This window comes from Rhinopithecus bieti, unplaced genomic scaffold, assembly GCF_001698545.2.
Source record: "Rhinopithecus bieti isolate Rb0 unplaced genomic scaffold, ASM169854v2 scaffold_14549, whole genome shotgun sequence".
NCBI lineage: Eukaryota > Metazoa > Chordata > Mammalia > Primates > Cercopithecidae > Rhinopithecus > Rhinopithecus bieti.
Genome location: NW_016808027.1, coordinates 555,635 through 578,187, shown reverse-complemented (window position 1 = coordinate 578,187; position 22,553 = coordinate 555,635). Strand labels below are relative to the sequence as shown.

Genomic DNA, 22,553 nt, shown 5'->3' with positions numbered 1-22,553 from the left:
AAGAATGAGGAAGGCTGAAGGTGATTTCTCAGATTCTCATCAACCACTAAGAATCCTTCCTCCTGAAAGACCTTGGTTCTGAGGCCTAGGGCTACCTGATCAGGTCAGGGCCATTCTCTGGGATTCTATCTATTCTCCTTCCCTGGTTTTCTGTCCCTCAGGGCCAGCGGGTGAGGGACCCCAGGTACCAGACAAGGAAACCAAGGCCATGATGGGCACAGAAAACACACCTGGAGGCAAAGCCAGCCCAGACCCTCAGGACGTGCGGCCAAGTGTGTTCCATAACATCAAGGTACCTCTCAGGGCCTGGCAGGGGACTCTGAGTCTAGAAGAGCAGGCTCTGCCACGTACTGGCTGTGTAATGCCAAGGAAGACTTTCTCTGAGCCTCAGTTTCCTCATCTATACAATGGGTGGCTGTGAGGATCAAAGGGATGATCTACAAAAGCACTCAGCTGGGTTTCGGGCACATGGAAGGTGGCCAGTATGTGTTTGCTCCTCCCAGGGAGGAAAGGGGTGCTCTTGGAGGAGTACAGGATGAGGCACCCCTTGTTTCCCACTTTCCCAGAGAAATAGAGAAGTACCCTGGGGATCCTGAACCTATGTGGATACTGGGAGTCCTGGCTCCACCAAGGGCAGCTGTGAACATCCAACGTCCACTGGAGCCCACTGGGTGCCAGGCCCTGTGCCGGGTGCCCTCACACATGATCTTATTTAGTTCTCACAATATTCCTAGGAACTCAGGCTGTTGTCCTCATTGTACAGATGAGGAAACTGAGACTCAGAACAGAGTGAATATATTAAGCTTTGTCATAAATACTCTATTTTTTAATCATTTGAAGTTTTTCTTCTCTTAGGAATTCTCTTAGAGTTTTTCAGGAGGAGACTCCAGGCAGGCTGGGATGTTTGGGGTAGCGTCCAGTGTGTGCAGGTGGCCTCGCAGTGCCGCTCTGGGAGGGGGCTGGTGGGGGTGGGGTGGAGAAGGATCTGGGTGAATCTGGGATAGCTTCCCTGAGGAAGGGGCAGGATGGTGGAACTGGGAGGAAAGTCCAGCCCAGCCAAGGGGGGCTCTGAGAGTCAAAGGGGCTCCCACCATTCCTGGCCATGGGAAGACCCTACTCTTGGTCTTGTGGCTCTTCAACAGCCCCCAGGTCCCTGGAGTGTACTCAGGACGGCTTTTCTAGTTTTTAGTCCTGTATGAGAAGCTGTGAGCTACACCAATCACCATCTCGCTCTGCCCCCCACCTCCTCTGGCCTTTCTTCCCTTTCTGTCTTTCTCTCCCCTCCCTCCTCCTCTGCCTGTCTCCTTTGGTCTCTCTCTGTCTCTCTTCTGTTGGTCACTCTCCCGCTCTCTGTCTCTTTCTGTGACTCTGTTCCCCCATCTCTGTTCCTTGCTGCTCTCTCTGCCTCCTTCCCTCTCTTTGTCTCCCCCTGCACTGCCCACCTCTGCCTGCCTCCCGGTCCCCCTACAGCTGTTCGTCCTGTGCCACAGTCTGCTGCAGCTGGCGCAGCTCATGATCTCCGGCTACCTTAAGAGCTCCATCTCCACAGTGGAAAAGCGCTTCGGCCTCTCCAGCCAGACGTCGGGGCTGCTGGTCTCCTTCAATGAGGTACAGGCCTCGCCCAGCCACAGGGGTGGACACTGAGGGAGACTTGCACTGCACCTTCCACCAACCTTCCCTCTCACTACCCCACCTTAAGGCCTTCCCCTCCCAGTGCCCTCAGGCAACCCCTGTCCCAGCACCTGCCTGAAACCTCAGAGCGTTTGCAGCTGTCTTCTAGGACCTGGACTTAATTGTCTCCCCTTGGGAACCTCTACTGTGTCAGGTCCAGGGATATTTCAGAGCTAGCCAGGGTCCCCATATCCATCCAGTCCCCTTTTGCATCCTTTACCTTTTCAGGCACCCAATTATTGCCTGTCCCAGGAAAGAATCAAAGAAAGCCACTTCAACGGTAGTGAGAGAGGCTTAAACTGCATCAAGAGCAGAACCTCAGGGCCTTAGGGTGGTTGGGGGAGGGATACCATGGCGCAGGGTGTCTGTCCTTAGAACTGCCTGGGGATTCACAGGCCTGTGGGCCCGCAGCCAAGCAGGGAGGAGCAGATGAGCTGCTTTGGGTGGATTTGGAGATCAGAGTCCAGCTGTGTCCCAGTCCTTCAGTCCTTCCCCTCCCAGATGTTTTTACCCTGAAGAAAGTTGTCTTTCTCCCCGTCCCCCGTGCAGATTCCCATGAAATTCTCCCCCTGGGTAATGTGTCATATTCCTCACTGTGTCATATTCCTCACAACTCAAGGCCATCCAGCTGCAGTGTCCCCGGATCTTCTTCAGCACCTGCGTCAGAGGTGGGAGGGGAAAGTCCTTACCCTGCTCTGGGAGCTTGGGCAAGTCACTCCCCTGTCTCTGGGCCTCAGGGCCCTATCTATGGATACGGCCACTATGGAGTATAGCTGTCCTTTCCAGGGTCAGCCGTTCCCTGGCTCCCCCACTGACACTGCCCCACTCCCCCAGCGAGGAGGGTCTGGGACTCACCCACCGTCACCAACCAATAAGCAGCAGAGCTAATGCGCTCCCTGCTCATGGTGCAGAGACTGTCCCTGCCCTGCAAGCTCTGACGTCCCCTCCTGAACTCACATCCTAGGATTGTGATCCTAAGGCTCAAAATGTCAAGCCTTAGGCCAGGCACGGTGGCTCACACCTGTAATCCCAGCACTTTGGGAGGCTGAGGTGGGTGAATCACTTGAGGTCAGGAGATCGAGATCTGCCTGGCCAACATTGTGAAACCCCGTCCCTACTAAAAATGCAAAAATTAGCCAAGCATGGTGGCACATGCCTGTAATCTCAGTTATTTGGGTGGCTGAGGCAGGATAATTGCTCAAACCCGGGAGGAGGAGGTTGCAGTGAGCCGAGGTTGTACCATTGCCCTCCAGCCAGGGCAATAAGAGCAAAACTCTGTCTAAAAAAAAAAAAAACTCCAAGCCTTGACCTGGCTTTAGACTTTGTTTATGACATTCCTGAAACTCAAAATCCCTTCATTTGATGGCCCATCCTCCCCATGTTCTAACGTGGAGTCCAATCTGTGTTCAAAAATGGAATTGAACTCCTAGATTTCTCCGCTCTGCCCTCATTTCTCTCCTCTAAGGGGGCAGTGTGGCCCTTCTGAGGGGACCCAGGAGAGGGACCCAGATGATTTTTATTCAGTCCGTTATTCAGATGGGCATACTGAAGTTGGAGATAGAGACAAGGATGGTGCAGGCCCCCAGCCCTGGGCACTGTTCCACCTTAATGGGTCACCTGGTCCCTTTGCAGGTGGGGAACACAGCCTTGATTGTGTTTGTGAGCTATTTTGGCAGCCGGGTGCACCGACCACGAATGATTGGCTATGGGGCTATCCTTGTGGCCCTGGCGGGCCTGCTCATGACTCTCCCGCACTTCATCTCAGAGCCATACCGCTACGACAACACCAGCCCCGGTAAGAGCAGCAGGGCTGGGCAGGAATGGGACATGAGCTTCTGTATTGCTTTGCGCTGGGGCCCACCCACAGGCCTTCATCGGGCAGGATACGCCCCAGCACCCCAGGACAGCTGCTAGTCCCCCACCCCACCCAGCTCCCCAGGCCCCAGCCCCAGTGCAGAGGGGTGAGGGCCTGCTTGTATGTCACTGTGGGTTTTTTTAAGTGGGGGTGAATTTACAGCGCAGCCTACTTTGAGGGCCTGGCATGCAGTAGACCCTCAGGAATTGCCTGTGTAGTAATAATAGTGTCATACACTACTCACTATGCACCAGACACTGCTCTAAGCACTTAATGTGTAGTCATGCATTTAATCCTCATAAAAGACATTGGGAAAAGAAAGAATGAATGAGTGAATGAACAAATTTTAAAAATGAAAGAATTCTGGACAGGAATGGTGAAGCCATGTTCAGCCCAGTGGGATTTTGTTGAGGCCCTACTTGACAAAGGGATGCCTGTCTCTTAGAGAATGACCCTAACAACCTGAGCCCTCACTTTATTCCTTCCCTCTCCTACCCACTCACCCACCCACCCACTCACTCATCTGTCCATCTATCCATTCATCCATATCTATCCACCCATCGATCCATCCACCTACTCATCCCTCTATTTATCTATTCATCCATCCAGTGGAACACCCAACAAACTCTTAATGCTGCCTACTTCGTGCCTGAGCCTCTCAGGGGAATCAGTTCTTTTTACTCTAGGGAACTCCCAGCCTGGGAGAGGAGACAGAAAAAACAAAAAACAGTTGTGTGATGAGGGAAGCACGGGGCCGGGGGGAGCCCACACTCCAGCCTGCCATGGAGGAAGCCTTCCTAGGGGAGGAAGACTGTCAGAGAACAGCCTTCCTCCCTCACCCTCCCACCAGCTCACACCTCTGAAGTCCCACTCTGCACCAGACCAGAGGACAGGGATAGGGGACAGAAGATGAAGCAGACATGACCCAGTGGGGTGCAGGGTTGGCATGAGCACGGGCAACTCTGCCACAAGGTATAGAGCCAAGCACCTTGGCAGGTGACCAGAGGAGGCCATTAGAGTCCTGAATAAGGGAAGGACCCTGGCAACTGGAGGGAGCTGGAGGGGTTAGAGGAGGTGGCACTTGAGCTGCAGCTTAGAGAGAAGGTGGCAGTTGCAGGTGGAGGGGAGGGCATGGGTGCAGAGGCAGGGAAATGGGAAAGCCCAGCACGTGCGTGAAGAATGCGGAGTGGTTCTCTAGGCCTGCATGGAAACTTGTCAAGAGAACTGCTTGGAATACCAAAAAACAATACTTCCTCACATTTCTTTGTACAGAATTTTCACTTTACAGAGGTTTTTCTGTGCAAGGACACACATGTTCTTCATCCTCACTACCATACAACCTCCGTCTGCAATAGGTGCCCCTGAATCCTCAAGCAAATCCCTTTTCCTGTCTGAGCCTCCATCTTTACATCAACCCAAAGAATGGGAGAGACTCAGGGATCTCCAAACGCCCCTCCTGTTCTGACACTCCAGGTTATTCCATTCACTCATTCTTCATCCAATACTGATGAAGTTGTGTTCCAGGCCCTCTACAGGGCACTGGGGACACAGGGATGGGGAAGGCAGACATAACCTCTCTAATAATTGTCACATCTAACGTCTAGTAGGCCCCATCCCTGGGCACGCTCACTACCCACCACTCTTAACGTTCACGACCCCAGAAGGCAGGGATTATCATTATTTCCTCACAAGTGAGGAAATCAAGGCTCAGAGAGGGGAGGAACTGCCCCAAGGACACACCCAGGTAGCGCTACCTTAGCTGCTGCTCTGAACTGCTGATTTCTTCCACTTCTGAATTCCTTATCTGGAGAAATTTCTTCTTTTTTTCTTTTTTTTTTTTTTTGAGATGGAATCTCACTCTGTCGCCCAGGATGGAGTGCGGTAGTGCAAACTTGGCTCACTGCAACCTCCACTCCCAGGTTCAAACAATTCTCCTGCCTCAGCCTCCTGAGTAGCTGGGATTACAGGCATGTGGCACCACACCTGGCTAATTTTTATATTTTAGTAGTGATGGGGTTTCTTCATGTTGGCCAGCCTGGTCTCAAACTCCTGACCTCAAGTGATCCCCCCCGCTCGGCCTCCCAAAGTGCTGGGATTACAGGCATGAGCCACAGCACCTGGGCAAACTTTGTTCTTTCTTTCATGTGAAAGATGAAGAAACCAAGGCCCAGAGCGGGTAAGGGCCTCTGTCAAGTCACACAGCAAGTCCCAGGCAGCCTCCATGGAAGGCTTCTTTCAGGTTCTTGACCTTGGTTCACATGGCTCTTTGCAGCCCAAGGAAGTGGCTCTCCTGGCTGAGTTGACACAGCTCAGAGTCTCAGCTCCGTAAATGGAGGGCCGCAGAGAGAAGGCTGCTTCTACAGCCACATTTGGGATAATAATAGGGTGAGGGTCTCCTCAAGTTTGCTCACCAAATGTCAGGTACTAAATTAAGAAATTCTTTTCTGTACACTGCATCTGTGTCCCAAGCTGACACTGAACCCTCCCCCAAAGTGAACGCCAAGGGCCCCAGGGCCCTCCACAATCCAGCCCCAGCTGCCCCACCCTGCTTCACCGTGACTTCAACCCTGGCCTTGCCCTCACACTTTGTGATCTAGCCATTCTGAACTTCTCATTCTCCTGGCACGGTGCCCTTTCAAGTCCCTGGGTTTTACCTGTACTGTGACCTCTCCCTAGAACACCCCTCCCCTCCCTCTTTTTCTGGAAAATTGTGTTTATTCTTCTGGACCCAGTTCAAACTGCACCCCCTTTGACCGCCCCGCCCCACGCAGGGGCCGCCGTTGCTGTGGCACTTGCAAATGCCTCTGCTCAGAAAGGTGGTGTAGGGCAGTTTAAGAGCATGGACCCTAAAGCCAGACCCCCTGGGTTCTAATCCTGGCCCTGTCCCCTTACTAGGTGCTGTCTAAGCATCAGTTTCCTCACCTGTGAAACAGGCGTAATGAGGGCACTCCCCCTCAAGGTTTGCTGTGGGGCTCGAATTATTTTTATACACAGCACTTAGAAGAGTACCTTCCCCCGGGGTAAGTGCTATTTAAGTCTTAGCTATTGTTGTAATATTTTTTCATTGTCGTCTCTCAGAGGATATGCCACAGGACTTCAAGGCTTCCCTGTGCCTGCCCACAACCTCAGCCCCAGCCCGGACCCACTCCAACGGCAACTGCTCGAGCTACACAGAAACCCGGCATCTGAGTGTGGTGGGGATCATGTTCGTGGCACAGACTCTACTGGGCGTGGGTGGGGTGCCCATTCAGCCCTTTGGCATCTCCTACATCGATGACTTTGCCCACAACAGCAACTCGCCCCTCTACCTCGGTGAGGACCGATCTCATCCCTTGGCCTCTGATGGTCAGGCGAGGCTCAGCTAGGAGGAAGAGAGGAAGAGAGACCCAGGGTTGGGGCTGGAGGTGGAGTCCCTGCCCCCTGCCCCATCTGGCCAGGAAAGGTCCAGGGAAGCCCTGGAGACTTCCCCATCCCTGACCAGGGGAGACAGAGTGTTCTTGCCCATCACAGACTGGGCAGGCACTGGTCTGCGGAGGGAAGCCAGGGCCAGAAGATCCTAACCCAGGCTTTGTGTTGTAGGGATCCTGTTTGCAGTGACCATGATGGGGCCAGGCCTGGCCTTTGGGCTGGGCAGCCTCATGCTGCGCCTTTATGTGGACATTAACCAGATGCCAGAAGGTGAGCCTCAGGAGCACACGTTTGCTAGACCCTAGCTAACTGACTGCCACTCTCATAGGAGACACTGAGCCAGGGAACCTCGGTTCAAATCCTAACAGCACCACTGACCTTGGGCAAGCCTCTTAGCCTCTCGAACCTCAGTTTTCTCATCTGTGAGAAAAACTCTGTCATGTCTGTCTCCTAAAGCTGCGATTGGAGTCCAGTGAGATGGTGGAGGTAAACTGTAAAGTGCCATCAGATGAGGAACCGTGGTTGCTGTCACTACTATTACTAGGAGTCTTCGCCTTGTTCCATACCCCACCTTCCCCAGGCCCTCAGCCCCCTGCTCACACATGCTGTGAGGCAGGTGAAAGACCATACTCTTTTGACCTATAGGGAGCCTCCGTCTTTAGGGGGAAACAAGACTTGAGTTAAACAGAAAGGACAGTGCACACTGGAGAGAACTTTTGGAGCAGAACTTGGTGACTCAAAGTATTACCCTGGGCCTCTCTCAGATGGGGCATTTACTGTGACCTCTAAGAATCCTTCTAGTTCTGACCAGCTCAGAGCCTAGGAAACTGCCAGGGGCACCATTTGGGAAACAGTAGTCTCTGGTTCAGGCAGTGGTCAGAGTGGGCCAAGGAGTAGGACTGACGCTTGGTCAGAAGCTGGCCAGGAGGGAGGGGTGTTGGGGGTTCCGGGGCTCTGGAGTCCTTGGAGAGCAGTAGGGTACTCCTGTTAGAGCGTGTCACTGTGGCATCCCAGCTCCTAACTCATCAAACCAAGCAGCTCCAGATGTGCCTCCTGCCTCCTGCCATTCTCACCTGCAGACTTTCCGCCAGGTCCTAGGAGCCTCAGGTAATGTGTGTGTGTCTGAATGAACATGCAGACACTGCTTCTTGTTCCCCAGCTTTTGCCCACAAGTGCCTGCAGCCAGGACAGGTCTGCACAGCTCTGAGCAGCAGCCACGAGGGACAGCCCTGCCCTGCCCGCTTTCCTTCTGGAAGGCTGGGTCCAGAGTGTGGGCTCTGGCTGCAACCTCTCCCTCCCCTGAAGGAAAAGTCCTGGGAGTCAGGGGTTCCCTAGATTTCCCCGACACACCTCAGCTCCATGCAAGGGGGTATGTTTTCTGACTGTTGACATTGTCCAGGCAGACGGGGCATCTCCACAGGCAGATGTGACATTTCTGTGGACCAACCTGCCACCTCAAAACTCCCTTCTCCATGGGGGATTTCACAGGGTAGGCAGATCATGCCAGCTGCAGGCACAGACTGATATGAGAGAAGCAGAGGGTTGGAGAGGTACATGTTCTCACTAGCCTGACATGGAGGCAGGGGAGATTAAAAAGTAAGGAGAGAATCAAGTCTAATCAGTGCAAAAGCCAAACCCATCCCCAGCGTTACAGGTACATTTGCTAAGTGCCAACTGAGTCCTCTGGTCCCTGCCTGGGAGGAACTTAGGATCAAGCACGAGGGGAACCAGCTCTGCATGTGGGGTTGTTATATCAAGGAGCATTTGGTTTTTCTTATTTTTGAGACAGGGTCTCACTCCGCCCCTCATGCAGTGGCACAATCCTAGCCTTGGATGCCTGGGACCAAGCAATCTTCCCACCTCAGGCTCTCGAGTAGCTGAGACTACAGGTGTGCACCATCACATCTGGCTAACTTTTTAATTTATTTGTAGAGACAGGGCCTCACTATGTTGCTCAGGGTGGTCTCGAACTCCTGGCCTCTAATGATCCTTCCACCTCAGCCTCCCAAAGTGCTGGGATTACAGGCCTGAGTCACTGCACCCATTTGTATTTTTATGAAGCATTTTCGGATGCTGTGGAAATTGAAGGAGAATGTACGCAACTCAGCCTTGGGATTAAGAAGTATGACAGGAGCTTTGTGTGTTCCAGCCAGGAGGCACATCTGGGATAATCTAGTTCTAATTAAACCTAGGTAGGGATCAAAATCATCTGGGGAACTTGTTAAAGGTATGGGTTCCTTGATCACCTTCCCACCCCACTCTGTGGTCATTCTAAGTGGGTCCTCGGTAAGGCAATTTTTGACAAATATCCCTGGGGATAACACAGGTCTGAGAAACACAACAGTAATCCTAACCATTCATTTGAGAATAATAATCACAATAGTAATGAGAAGGAGGAAGAGGAGGATGGGCAGGTACCTCTATGGCACACACTCTTCTAAGTGCTTCACATCTATTAATTTCTTTAATTTTCACAACAATTCTATGATTTGGAAGCTACTAATATCTATATTTCACAAAGGACAAAAACTGAGGCACAAAGAGGTTACGTAGCTTGCCCAAGGTTATGAGTTAGTAATGGCATTCAGACCCAGCAGTTCACCTCCGGAGTCCATGGCCTTGACCACTGCACTACTTGCCTCAGTAGTTGAAGAAGCCAAGACTCGGAAAGGGCCAAGGACTTGCCCAGGGTCACACAGGACACACCTGGCAGAGCAGACTGGAATTCAGGTCTCCTGACTCCCAGCCTGGGCCACCTCTTGTCTCAGAGGCCAGTCCCAGGATGGTGGCTTAGAAGTGACAGCCTATCATCCTGACGCTAACGTCACCATGCTGTTCTCTTCCAGGTGGTATCAGCCTGACCATAAAGGACCCCCGATGGGTGGGTGCCTGGTGGCTGGGTTTCCTTATTGCTGCTGGCTCAGTGGCCCTGGCTGCCATCCCCTACTTCTTCTTCCCCAAGGAAATGCCCAAGGAAAAACATGAGCTTCAGTTTCGGCGAAAGGTCTTAGCAGTCACAGACTCACCTGCCAGGAAGGTAAGCTCCCTCCGTGTTACCTGTCTGGGTCCAGGCTCCAGCCCCACCCACTTGTTCTCCTTTGTAACATTACACTTTGGCTGGGCGCAGTGGCTCACGCCTGTAATCCCAGTACCTCGGGAGGCCGAGGCAGGTAGATCACAAGAACAGGAGATCAAGACCATCCTGGCTAACATGGTGAAACCCCATCTCTACTAAAAATACAAAAAATTAGCCGGCTGCGGTGGCGGGCACCTGTAGTCCCAGCTACTCGGGAGGCTGAGGCAGGAGAATCGCTTGAACCCGGGAGGTGGAGGTTGCAGTGAGCCGAGATCACGCCACTGCACTCCATTCTGGGTGACAGAGCAAGACTCTGTCTCAAAAAAAAAAAAAAAAAAAAAAAAAAAATTACACTGCATCCCCACTGGGCACTATGCTTTCTGCCTGGGCTCCACCACATCTTTCTGACAGCCTTGCACAGTGAATATCACCTGCCCTCTCGACAGCTGAGGAGACCCAGAGCCAATGTTGGAAAGTGACTTACCCAAGATCACAAAGCCAGCAAGCAAGGGCAGTGCTGGGATGAGAACCCGCACCTCTCTGAGCCCATGCCCCCATGCTAACCACTACAGTATGGCCTCTGTGCTCATAACTTAAAGTTTTTGTAAATTCTGAACATGCCATAGGAATGTTAAAAATTGGGAGAGTGGGTAGGACAGTCTGGGAAGACTTCCCTGAAGAGGAGGGATTTCAGCTGGACTTTGAAGGATGTGTGGAAGCACAGAAAGGAGAGAGGAACGGAGATTCCAGGCACAGAAACATCCTGCGTGAAAGATTTGGCTATAGAAATAAACCTGGCCCTTTCGGGGACAGTGAAGGGGACAAACATGCACGGAGTGCAGGGCCCAGGCTGTACCTGAAGGTCAGTCCATAGCCTCGACCCTTCCAGCGGGCACAGTCTAGGGAGGACACAGACTCACGGACAAGTCACGACCGGTGTGATGCTCCAGGGTGTCTAGAATCCCCCTTCTCCACTCTTGCGGCAGGTGGGTCTCTCCTCAGAAAAGGACACAGAGGCCCAGCCCAGTGGAGGGATTTGCCCAGGGTCACAAAGCTGGTAGGAGAGGACAGGATCACATGAGCCACTAGGCAGAACAGAGTATTCTGGGCCAGGGACTTCCAAGTTTTCCAGGTACCCACAAAAACACGAGGCCTGAAAACAACAAAATTGGCTTCAAATTAAAAAGAAAATGACAAAATAGAAACAATTTTTAAAGTTTATTTATTTATTTATTTCTATTTTTTGAGACGGAGTCTTACCCTATTGGCCAGGCTAGATCTTGGCTCACCACAACCTCCAACTCCCAGGGTCAAGTGATTCTCCCACCTCAGCCTCCCAAATAGCTGGGATTACAGGCGTGCGCCACCACGCCTGACTAATTTTGTATTTTTAGTAGAGATGGCATTTCACCATGTTGGCCAGGCTGATCTCGAACCCCTAACCTCAGGTGATCTGCCCACCTCGGCCTCCCAAAGTGCTGAGATTACAGGTGTGAACCACCGTGCCAGGCCTAAAAGTTTAATTACATGCCAGTAATGTCAAGTTCATTAATTTTTTTAAATACTTACACAAATTTCATTACATTCTGAAAATTTGTGCATTAGATTTCCTCTTTGCCAAGTATGGGAGGTGGCTGTTGAGAAATCACAGACAATCACAAATTAAGTAACTTACTTGTTGCTAAGTAATTCTAATTTCAAAGGGACAATTTATAAAATCCTGTTGAATGTTTTTGCTGCAAGAGCATTTCTGTGGCAGGTTGATGTATTTGAATATGTTTGGAGAGGGTGGGGGCAGGGAGAGAAATCAGACAGCTCTGATGGTGGTCCAGGCCAGGTGGAAGCCATGCATCGGCAGTGAGGGGATAGAGGTGCATCTGGGAGCTACCCAGGTTGGGGACTACACATAGCTGCCCTGTTGTGGGATGTCCCCAAGACAGTGATGAGTTGGGCTGATGCTGGGATTGGGTGCAGCTGTCTCAGAGGCAGGGGGAAGCAGCTGCCAGGGAGTGAGCAATTTCAGGGGAAGAAGACAGTTTGAAACCACAGATGGGCCTTTCTGATTCTGCCTAGCTCAGGCCAAAGTTTGGATACGATGAAATTCCTAGAACTTAGAGGTGAGGTGATGTTCATAAAGGAAAGAGAGAGAGCCTACATTGCTGGTTACGGATGATCTCCAAATTGAGTCCTAAATTTTAACAGAGAAGAATGCCAGTTGAGCCATGGGTGGGATAGGTGGCAGAAGCAAAGTTTAGGGGTGGGAGACTGCACTGGGCTCTGTCACATGCCAGCCATATGACCTTGAGCAGCAAGCCACTTCCGCATTCTGTGCTGCTGTGTAAGATGCTGAGGTTAGGTTCCTGGAGCAATATCCTGTGTGCCTCGGATTCCGAGAATGCACGATTCCTTGAGTTGGAGCTGCTATGATTCAGAGACTTAAATTTTAAGAGCTGTGTCTCTATGATGCTTTGAAACTCTGGCTCCCCAGCTGTGAACCTGTCTGGCTGTCTAGATTCATTCTGTCAGCACACTGGGGATGGGGAGTGGGGAGGGAAGGGGGTGAGAGGTTCTTTAAAAAGAAACAAGGGCTAAGAACATGATGATCTGCTTCCAGCAGCTCTCAGGCAATAAATATTGATGTGGGAGGAATTGTTCCTCCACCTCCCTGAGGTTGCCTTGGCCGGGTCTGCTTGCCGTAAAGCTGGTTGGCCTGGCTCAGGAGGGCCACCAATGGGGAGTTGAATAAACCAGGAGCAAAGGCCCAATGAGGCTGAACTGGCTTCCAGAAAGTCCAGACCTCCAGACATGGGATGTGTATCTTCTGCAGGGTGAGAGAATGGGCAAGAGGAGAAAGTGAAGGGCAGAGCTAACTCTGAAATCTCACCAGGCGTTCCCTCCCAGGCTCAGGATTCCAGGGTCCCCTAAATACCCTCTTCAAAGTAAATGCTGTTTTTAAAGATATCCAGGAGATGGCAGTATGTAATACAAGAATTATGTGGCCCAGAGAAGGTTTCTGGCCTCAGTGTCTCTATCTATCGAATGGATAGCAGATCAGACAAAGTCTGTCGCCCCTGACAAGTTCAAGGCCATCTCTAAATGACTCACTGTCTCTGGAGCAATATGTGAGCATTTTTACAGGGGAAAAGAGGGGTACATTCCACAGCCTCTGCCCCAAGGAGGTCTGAGAAGGTGAAGGAAGGCCAGATGCAGAGAGATGGGGAATGATGAATGACAGCTCAGGTTTCTCCCATGGCCATGATTATGGGATTCTCTGCCTGGGGGGCAGGGGGCATTAGCAGTCCCCACGAAGAGTAGAGTAGATGAGTAGGAGATGGGATTGGGGGAGGCCATGCAGGGGATGGGAGGGGACAGGAGCCCCACTTTCTTGCCTTTGGCTCTGTCCCTGTATCTGTGGCCTCGGAGCTCAGGTGCTACCGAGAGATCCTCATAGGAGTGACCCAGGACAGGCCTCCCCTCCCTCTAGGCCTCAGTCTTCCTGCCTATAATCAGCCAGTCCCCAAGGTCCTGCTAGGCCCAAGGACTCCTTGTAGATGGCTCTGCAGGGTCTGTGGGGGTAAAGATGGTCTCTTGAGGGCTTCCTGACAGATTCTTCTTCCCCATCTGTCCCTGTGGTGGTGGTGGTGGTGCTCCCATTCAGCCAGCAACTCTCCTGTGCCCACCATGCCCTCTGGTCCTTCTGAGAACCTGTGCTTGGGACTGGGTCAGGGGCTCAGAGGGGCCCATAGAGCTACTTCCTGGCAGGCAAGCCAGGGTTCCATGAGGACCCCTGTCCCTCTCCAGCCTCTGAGTACCACTGGACTCTGACCACAGAGACCAGGAATCTATGTGTCTGTTATTTCTGGAATATGTCTGAGAGTTTGGGATTCTAAAATTATATGGTTTTAAAGTCTGTGTTCCTAATAGAGCTTCTCAAGTACTTACATTATTCTAAAAGTCTGTGCCTCGAATGGTCTGTGACTCCCCAAATCCACATTTCTAAATGGCTGCAATTTTGGCTAAGAGTCTGTAAGCCTGTGATGTCCACTGTCTTCCAGTCATCAACTTCGATGTACTTCTTTGGGAGAATGGTCAGAGATGGAGGACAGGAGTGTGAGGTGGCAATGGTCCTTAAAACCCAGGACTTAGGGCTGGTCTATCAGGATTTACCCAGCCAGGAGGCTCCCATTTCCCTGGGACTTTGTGTCTCCACGGCAGCATCTGTGAGTTCTGAGGTGCTGCAGTCCTCCTAGCCCCCAGTGCCTCCTCTTTGCAGGCACTACCTCTAGACCCCGCTGCATCTCACTGATGGACGGATTGGCCCATAGAGGGTTAAAGACATGTCCAGAGGTTGGACAGCACCACAGGCCCTTGCACCGGTCTGTACAAAGCCAGCTCCTGGCACCAAAGAGCTGAGGAAAGGCTTCCCCAGACCACCAGGTCTGCACATAGAGCTTCCTTTAACATCACGGCTTGAGGCCCTGTTGGGGCGATCTGCTTGAGTGGTTTTCTGAATTGAACCCCACAGAACCCCAAGGGTACCACCATAGGGAGGAGGAGGAGGGGTATCACCGAGCAGGGCTAAGGGCCTTCCACCCCTCTACACACACACACAGAATATAGAACTGCTCGGACTGAAGTGTGTGTTTTCATACCTGTCTAAAGACTAAATCTAAAGAATGAGATTTCAATTGGGAAAAGGGTTCTGTTCCTAAAAACCAGCTGAGCTAGTCCAATACTGCCATTTGTCAGAGGAGGAGACTGAAGCTAAAGAAGAGATGAAAGGTCGCTGATTAGGCCCAAGAGGCACCATGTGAGCTTCCGTGATGTCTAAGGCATCCTGCAGTGGCAGGGACAGGGCTAGACATGGCAGGGGTTAGACACATGTCATGCTGGAGGCCTGTTGACTTCAATAGGGGTGGCACCATGCTCAAGGAGCTGAAGAGAAGACTCGGAGACAGCAAACAAGACATAGGGTTTATTGAGGGAACTTACATACAGGGTGGTCCATTGGTGGTGGGCTGGACAGAGAACCACTGCCATTTCTAAAAACCATGCAAATCCTATGGCACCCTCCACCTGGCAACCTTCACTTAACCCAAAACAAAGGGCCTTGATCTTTCATACAGCCTGTGTTTCATGAAATGAGCTGGGGGTTCAGATGTCCTTCATAAATAAGAAACGAATCTCTGGGTTGGCCACTCCCAGATTCCTTAGCTCAGAACTCCAAATGAGGCTGAGTGTGGTGGCTCACACCTGTAATCTCAGAACTTTAGGAGGCTGAGGTGGGCACATCACTTGAGGTCAGGAGTTTGAGACCTGCCTGGCCAAATAGTGAAACCTGTCTCTACTAAAAATATAAAAATTAGCTGGGTGTAGTGGTGTGCACCTGTAGCCCCAGCTACTTGGAAGGCTGAGGCAGGAGAATCGCTAGAACCTGGGAGGCATTGGTTGCAGTGAGCCGAGATTGCGCCACTGCACTTCAGCCTAGACAACAGAGCAAGATTCCATCTCAAAAAAAAAAAAGAACTCCAAACGCACGTTCTGTTTAGGCCATAGGATCATTCTCAGGATATGCTTAAGAAGCTAGTACTGTCAGATGGATCTACCATGCAATATGGTGGCCGCACCATACCAGCCAGGCTCTGCTACTTACTAATTCTGAAATCTGTAAAATGGGTATAACCGTAACATCTGCATCTCAGCGTCTTTGTAAGAATGAAGTGAGGCAAAGCAGTGAGGTGGGCAGTTCAGTGCCAAAGCGCAGGCACAGTAAACAGGAGTGCTTGTTCTTGGCATCTTTCTCAGAGCAGGCCAGCTCTGAAGGGGAAAACTAATAGAAAAGTGCCTTTTTTCTAACCTTATATGCTTTTCCTTTTACATGGTTTTGAACTTTTTTATTTTTTAAATTTAGTTTTTCAACCGACAAGTAAAAATTGTATGTATTTATGGTGGAACATGATGTTTTGATCTATGTATGCATTGGGGAGTGGATAAATCAAGCTGTTTAACACATGCCTTACCTCACTTCCTTATCTTTGTGTGTGTGTGGTGAGAACACTTAAAACCTACTTTCTTAGCAATTTTCCAGTATGCAATATATTGTTATTAACTGGACTCATCATGATGTACAATAGATGGTCTGAACTTATTTCTCCTGTCTAACTGAAATTTTGTATCTTTTGACTAACAACTTGCTCTGGTAACTACCCTTCTGCTTTTTGCTTCTATGAGTTTGACTTTTTTATATTCCACACCTAAGTGAGATCACGCAGTATTTGTTTTTCTGTGCCTGGCTTATTTCACTTAACATGATGCCCTTAGGTTCATCCATGTTTTCACAATGACAGGATTTCCTTCTTTTTTAAAGCCAAATAGTATTCCATTGGGTATACATACTACATTTTCTTTATCCACTCATCCATTGATGGAGTCTTTGGTTGAATCTATATCTTGGCTACTGTGAATGGTGCTGCAATAAGCGTGGGAGTGCAGTTCTCTCTCCTTTCTTTGATTTAAATATATTCTTTTATTTGAAAATTTGCATTTTTTCATTTTCTTTTTAAAAATGTTTTCAAATTTTTATGTGTGCATAGTAGGTGTATATGTTTATCAGGTACATGAGTTGTTTTTTTGTTTGGTTGGTTGGTTGGGTTTTTTTGTTTGTTTGTTTTTTGAGACAGAGTCTCTCTCTCTCTGTCACCCAGGCTGGAGTGCAGTGGTACAATCTCGGCTCACTGCAACCTCTGCCTCCAGGGTTCAAGTGATTCTCTTGCCTCAGCCTTCTGAGTAGCTGGAATTACAAGTACCCGCCATCATACCCAGTTAATTTTTGTATTTTTAGTAGAGATGGGGTTTTACCATGTTGGCCAGGCTGGTCCCCAACTCCTGACCTCAAGTGATCCACCCCCGTCAGCCTCCCAAAGTTCTGGGAGTATAGGCATGAGCCACTGTGCCCAGCCTACGTGAGATATTTTGAATTGGCGTACAATGTGCAATAATTATATCAGGGTAAATGGGGTATCCAATACCTCAGGAAACAAGAAAGAATTTATCATTTCTTATTTTTTAAATTGATTTTTCAATGTATAACCAATCAATAGAATGTATTATTTCTTTGTGTTACAAATGTTCCAATTATACTCTCTTAGTTGTTGGTTTCGTTTGGTTTGTTTTGTTTTTCTGAAACCTAGTCTCACTCTGTGACCCAGGCTGAAGTGCAGTGGTGCAATCTCGGCCCACTGCAACCTCCACCTCCCGGGTTCAAGCAATTCTCCTGCCTCATCCTCCCAAGTAGCTGGGATTATAGGCTACAGGCTCCATATTGGCCATGCTGGTCTTGAACTCCTGGCCTCAAGTGGTCTGCCTGCCTTGGCCTCCCAAAGAGATGGAGTTACAGGCGTGAGCCACCACACCTAGCCCTGGTCCCTCTCTTAGTTTTATTTATTTATTTATTTATTTATTTATTTATTTATTTATTTTGAAATGGAGTCTCGCTTTGTCACTCAGGCTGGAGTTCAGTGGCGCAGTCTTGGCTCACTGCAACCTCTGTCTCTCGGGCTCAAGTGATTCTTCTGTCTCAGACTTACAAGTAGCTAGAATACAGGCATGCACCACCATGCCTGGCTAAGGTTTGCATTTTTAGTAGAGTTGGGGTTTCGCCATGTTGGCCAGGCTGGCCTTGAACTCCTGACCTCAGATGATCCACCTGCTTCAGCCTCCCAAAGTGTCTTTGTTATTTTTAAATGTATAATAAATTCAGCTCTCTGTCTCTTTAATATACTGATTTCTAACCTAAGGTTAGAAGTTCGAGACCTGCCTGGCCAACATGGCGAAACCCCGTCTCTACTAAAAATGCAAAAAATTAGCCAGGCGTGGTGGCGGGCGCCTGAAATCCCAACTACTTGGGAGGCTGAGGCAGGAGAATCGCTTGAACCTGGGAGGCGGAGGTTGCAGTTGGCCGAGATCGTGTCATTGCACCACTCCAGCCTGAGTGACAGAGCAAGACTCTGCCTCAAAAAAAAAGAAAAAAGAAAAGAAAAAAGAAAGCTGGGAACGTGTTTCATTCTTCATGGAAACTCAGCTCTTACTGAGAAAACACTCTCTTTCATGGGATGTGAGGAAGTTAAGCAGATCTCCCATCCCCGTGGCTGCTTCCCTTGATGATATGTGAAGGAACCCGAGGCTGGCAGAGGGTTCCATATCACCCCAGAGTCCACATTGGCTCTGCGGGTCAGGGAACCTAGCCCCTGGACAAAGCCTTCTTTTAACAGGAACTCAGCTGTCACCACGGATAGTGCCTGGATCCCTAGGGGCCCAGCAGACAGGAAGGCCTTCCATGGGCTGAGCCACACACAGCACATGGTGTCCAGCAGGCTTGCAGCAATCAGCAAAGAGCCCCCAGAAGGGAAGTTCCAGCAGCCTTCTCCATCCAGGGCTGCTGACCCAGGCAAACACAGCCCAGATGGGTCACACTGCAGTCCCTGCACTGAGCAGAGGCGCGTTTCCTGTTTCTGCAGCCCATTATTACTCAGCTGTCCTCAAAACAGATGGGGGGCAAGCAGCAGAAATCTGTGGAGAACACAGGGTCAGGAGCTAAGGACAGTTAGGGCTCCCAGTAGCCACAGAATATAGCCAAAATCTCAGCCTGGCCTTCCAAAGCACCCATGTCTGGCTCTGGCGGGTCTTTTGGCCCCAGCTCCTGCCCCAGTCAAGCACTGCTGTAATCAGGTTGGTGTCCCCACTGCATCCTGCACAAGACAGGCTCCTTCCACCACCGTGCCTCTGCTTCAAATCTGCTCTCCCTTTCTATCTACCCAAACCCCAAAACTCACTTCTCCCTGGATGCTGCCCCTGACCACCCAGGCCCTGAAGGTCTGTCACTCCTCTCCTGTTCCAAACCTCACGCTCTTTCACAGCAGGAGACAGGACTAAGACAGGGAGACTAGAGAACCTGGGTTTGGTTTGAGAGCTCTGCCAATAACTGCCTGGGTGACACTTCCCCTTTTGGGGCCTCAGTCTTCTCTTCTGTAAAATAGGTGCAATAATAATCCCTGCACCAGACAGACCATTGTGGGAATTAAATGACATGATAGATATGAAAGTGCAGTGTAGCTGGGCGCAGTGGCTCACCCCTGTAATCCCAGCACTTTGGGATGCCAAAGCGGGCAGATCACCTGAGGTCAGGGGTTCAAGACCAGCCTGGCCAACATGGTGAAACCCCGTCTCTACTAAAAATACAAAATTAGCCAGGTGTGGTGGTGTGTGCTTGTAGTCTCAGCTACTCGGGAGGCTGAGACAGGAGAATTGCTTGAACCTGGGAGGCGGAGGTTGCAATGAGCTGAGATTACACCACTCCAGTCTGGGAGACACAACAAGGCTCTGTCTCAAAAAAAAAAAAAAAAAAAAAGTGCAGTGTAGACCAAATAGGAATGTACACATGGGAGCAGACGACATTGTGGTTGTTTTTACTCTTTATGAGAACAGGGAACCCAGGCAAGGAACTCAGAAGCTTCTGCTTACCCTGCCCCTTCCTGATAAAAAATGTTGGGAAGTGATCAGTCTGTCCCCAGCCTGTCCTCCTGTTTCCTGGGGCAGCACTCACTCCAGCACTCTCTCTCAGCTATCCAGGACCCTCTCACCACTGTGGCGCCCCTCCCAGACCACTCTCCCAGAGCTTAGACGGGACTCAGAAAGGAGCAAGGATTCACTGAATCTCTTTAAGGCAGCATGTCCAAAAGAAATGTTACATGAACCACATATGTAATTCTAATTTTTTTGTCCACATGCAAAAGTAAAAGAAATTAATTTTAATAATACATTTTATTTAAACCACTATATCTAAAATATTCTCATTTTAACATACAATAGTAAAAAATTAATGATGAAACATTTTCCTTTTTTCATACTAAGTCTTCAAAATGCAATGTGTATTTTATGCCTACAGCACATCTCAATTTGGACTGGCCATATTTCAATTGCTTAGAGCCATACGTGACAGGTAGCTGCTGTATGAGGCAGTGCAGCTCTAAGGTATAAATGAATAATCCACACAGGCTGCCTTACTCAAAAAAATAAGACAACGTAGGATTTCAGGTTCCTTCAAATCTTACCACAAACATTCTTCCAGTCCTTTATCAGGGCTTTCTGACTCAGGGGGCTTAGTGGATAAAGTATGAGGTTTTTTTTGAGTCAAGGTGTTGCTCTGTCACCTAGGCTAGAGTGCAGTGGTGCCATCATAGCTTACTGTAGCTTCGGACTCCTGGGCTCAAGGGATGCTTCCACCTCAGCCTCTTGAGTAGCTGGGACCACAGGTGCACGCCACCATGCCCAGCTAATTTTAACATTTTTGTAGAAATGAAGTCTTACTATATTGCCCAGGCCGGTCTCAAACTCCTGGCCTCAAGCAATCCTCCTGCCTTGGCCTCCCAAAGTGCTGGGATTATAGATGCGAGCCCAGTCAAAGCATGAGTTTCTACTCAGGCAAGCTTGAGCTCGGATCTGAGTCCTGCCACTCTCTAGTTATGTGATGCTGAACAAGTTGCCTACCTTCAGAGCTTGTTTGCTCATGTGTAAAGGAGTGTAGGAATGGCTGGCAGGTCCCAGTGAAGATGGAGCAGGCTCATGTATGCATAGCTACCAGCCCATATACCAGTGGCCTGGCATGTCCTGGAATGGTAGTTCCACTAGCCCTGGTGTGCTCTGTGGACCCTTGGCCTGTCTCGGAACCATCAGCAGTTCAAGAACTCCCTGGGAGCATGATGGCGTCTCCTCTTGCTTTCATTTTTTTCCCCAAAAAGCCTGGCATTGGCTACACCCACTGCTGGTTAGAACCATCTCTTGCACTCCTCTTTCAATTGAACCACTATTTCACCCTAGGCCCTTGCTAGACACAAGAGTTTGAACAGAAAACAAGATAAACATGAATCCTGCTCTTGCAGAGCTCAGGGTCCACAGGGGAGAAAGTTGTCAAATAAGGTTTGCCTCAGACCTAAAGCATGTATAAAACAGACATTCTTTATTTTATTTAAAAATCAACTTAATTTCTACTGTGAATGCCCATCCTGCCAGATCATCAAGAAATTCAATCTCAGCCTTTCTCAGAGCTCTCTGACCAAGGTGAAGCAAAGGTCCTGTGTCTTACACAGTGCCCAAGCACCAGGGTGCCCCTTGCTCAGCAGACATCAGCATCAGCCCACTGTGGTCACTATGGTGATGCCCACTTGCCATCCTGGCCCATGTGGTTCCTTTACCATGCTTGGAGCAGAGTCTTGGTGAGGCTGGCAACATGGGAGCCCAGCCTCCCTAGGTCACCCTGCATCCTGCCCCTTGGAGGTGAATTGCTTCTGTGGGCCCTGTCTCAGAGGGTACGTGGCTCCTTGCTGCTCATGGAACCCACAGACTGCTCTGTCTCTGCCCCTTCCTCTTTTCCAGGCTTTATTTTAGGGAAGATGGTATTCTTTTCCCCTCATCCTCAGAGCCTCCCTCTCTGCTCACACCCACCACAAAACCCAGCAGAATCTCCTCAAGGGACTCAAACTCTGGAAACAAAAGACAGGAAGGGAAATCTTTGCAACCTATTACTGCTTTCTGACATGTCACAAACATCCCCTGAGGACAGGAACCCCAGAGCCTGCTCCCTGCTGGAATGAAAGAAGAGAGAAGAAAGGGAAAAAAAGCCCAAGGGAACAAACACATGAATTAATATTTGAATGAATTTTCCTGCTGGGACAGACCAGCCTTGAACCAGCCACATCAGGAAGCCAGGTGGGGGAGGCATGGAACATGGGATCCCCCCAGAGGTGGTGGCTGACATGAAGCTTCTGAAATGTGGGGAAATCCAGCATTTGCCTCATGATGATCTCAGAAAAAACGAGATGGGAGAAGAAAGAGAAAGTGTCAGACCCAACCAGAGTGTAAGTCCTGTAGGAACCTCACAGGCAACATGGGAAGAGGAGGCAGAACCAGGAAGTCCAAATGAGCGCTCTCCAGCCCAACAGGTCCTTCCCTATGGCCCATGGCATCCTGGCCCTGGACTTGGGGAAGCCTTGGCCTGCACACTCCTAGTTACAGGGAGCTTGCTTCCTTCCAGGGCAGCCTCTTCTAAACTACTGTCCACACTGGGTGTAAGTCTTTTTTTTTTTTTTTTTTTTTTTTGAAACACTCTATCGCCCAGGCTGGAGTGCAATCGCACCATCTCGGCTCACTGCAACTGTTACCAAAAAGGGTCTGGATCCAGACCCCAAAAAAGGGTTCTTGACTCTCATGCAAGAAAGAATTCAGGGCAAGTCCATAAAGTGAGAGCAAGTTTATTAAGAAAGTAAAGGAATAAAGAATTGTTACTCCATAGGCAGAGCAGGGTGTTCCCAAAAGTAAGAGGAGGAACGCGTCCACCCTAGGTACAATATATGTTTATATAGGATGAAAAAAGATCATGGGGAGATGTGCTCTGCTACAAGGGTTTGTGATCAAGGATTTTTTTAAATTCTATTTTTTTGAAAAAATAAATTTTTTTTTTTTTTTTTTTTTTTTTTTTTTTTTTGAGAC

General features: G+C 49.8%; 1 protein-coding gene across 4 annotated transcripts in view; it reads left to right on the top strand.

The window, feature by feature from the left end:
* Positions 1-22,553, top strand: part of SLCO2B1 (solute carrier organic anion transporter family member 2B1) — a 55,277-nt gene that overhangs the window by 11,650 nt on the left and 21,074 nt on the right. For 3 of the 4 annotated variants that reach the window (XM_017885286.1, XM_017885287.1, XM_017885288.1), the window contains exons 2-7: positions 162-292; positions 1,471-1,608; positions 3,304-3,466; positions 6,605-6,838; positions 7,106-7,204; positions 9,781-9,971. In XM_017885286.1, coding sequence (XP_017740775.1) covers positions 162-292; positions 1,471-1,608; positions 3,304-3,466; positions 6,605-6,838; positions 7,106-7,204; positions 9,781-9,971 — 956 coding nt within the window. Of the gene's footprint in view, positions 1-161; positions 293-1,470; positions 1,609-3,303; positions 3,467-6,604; positions 6,839-7,105; positions 7,205-9,780; positions 9,972-22,553 lie in introns of those variants that run through there. The other variant, XM_017885289.1, reaches the window with a different exon arrangement.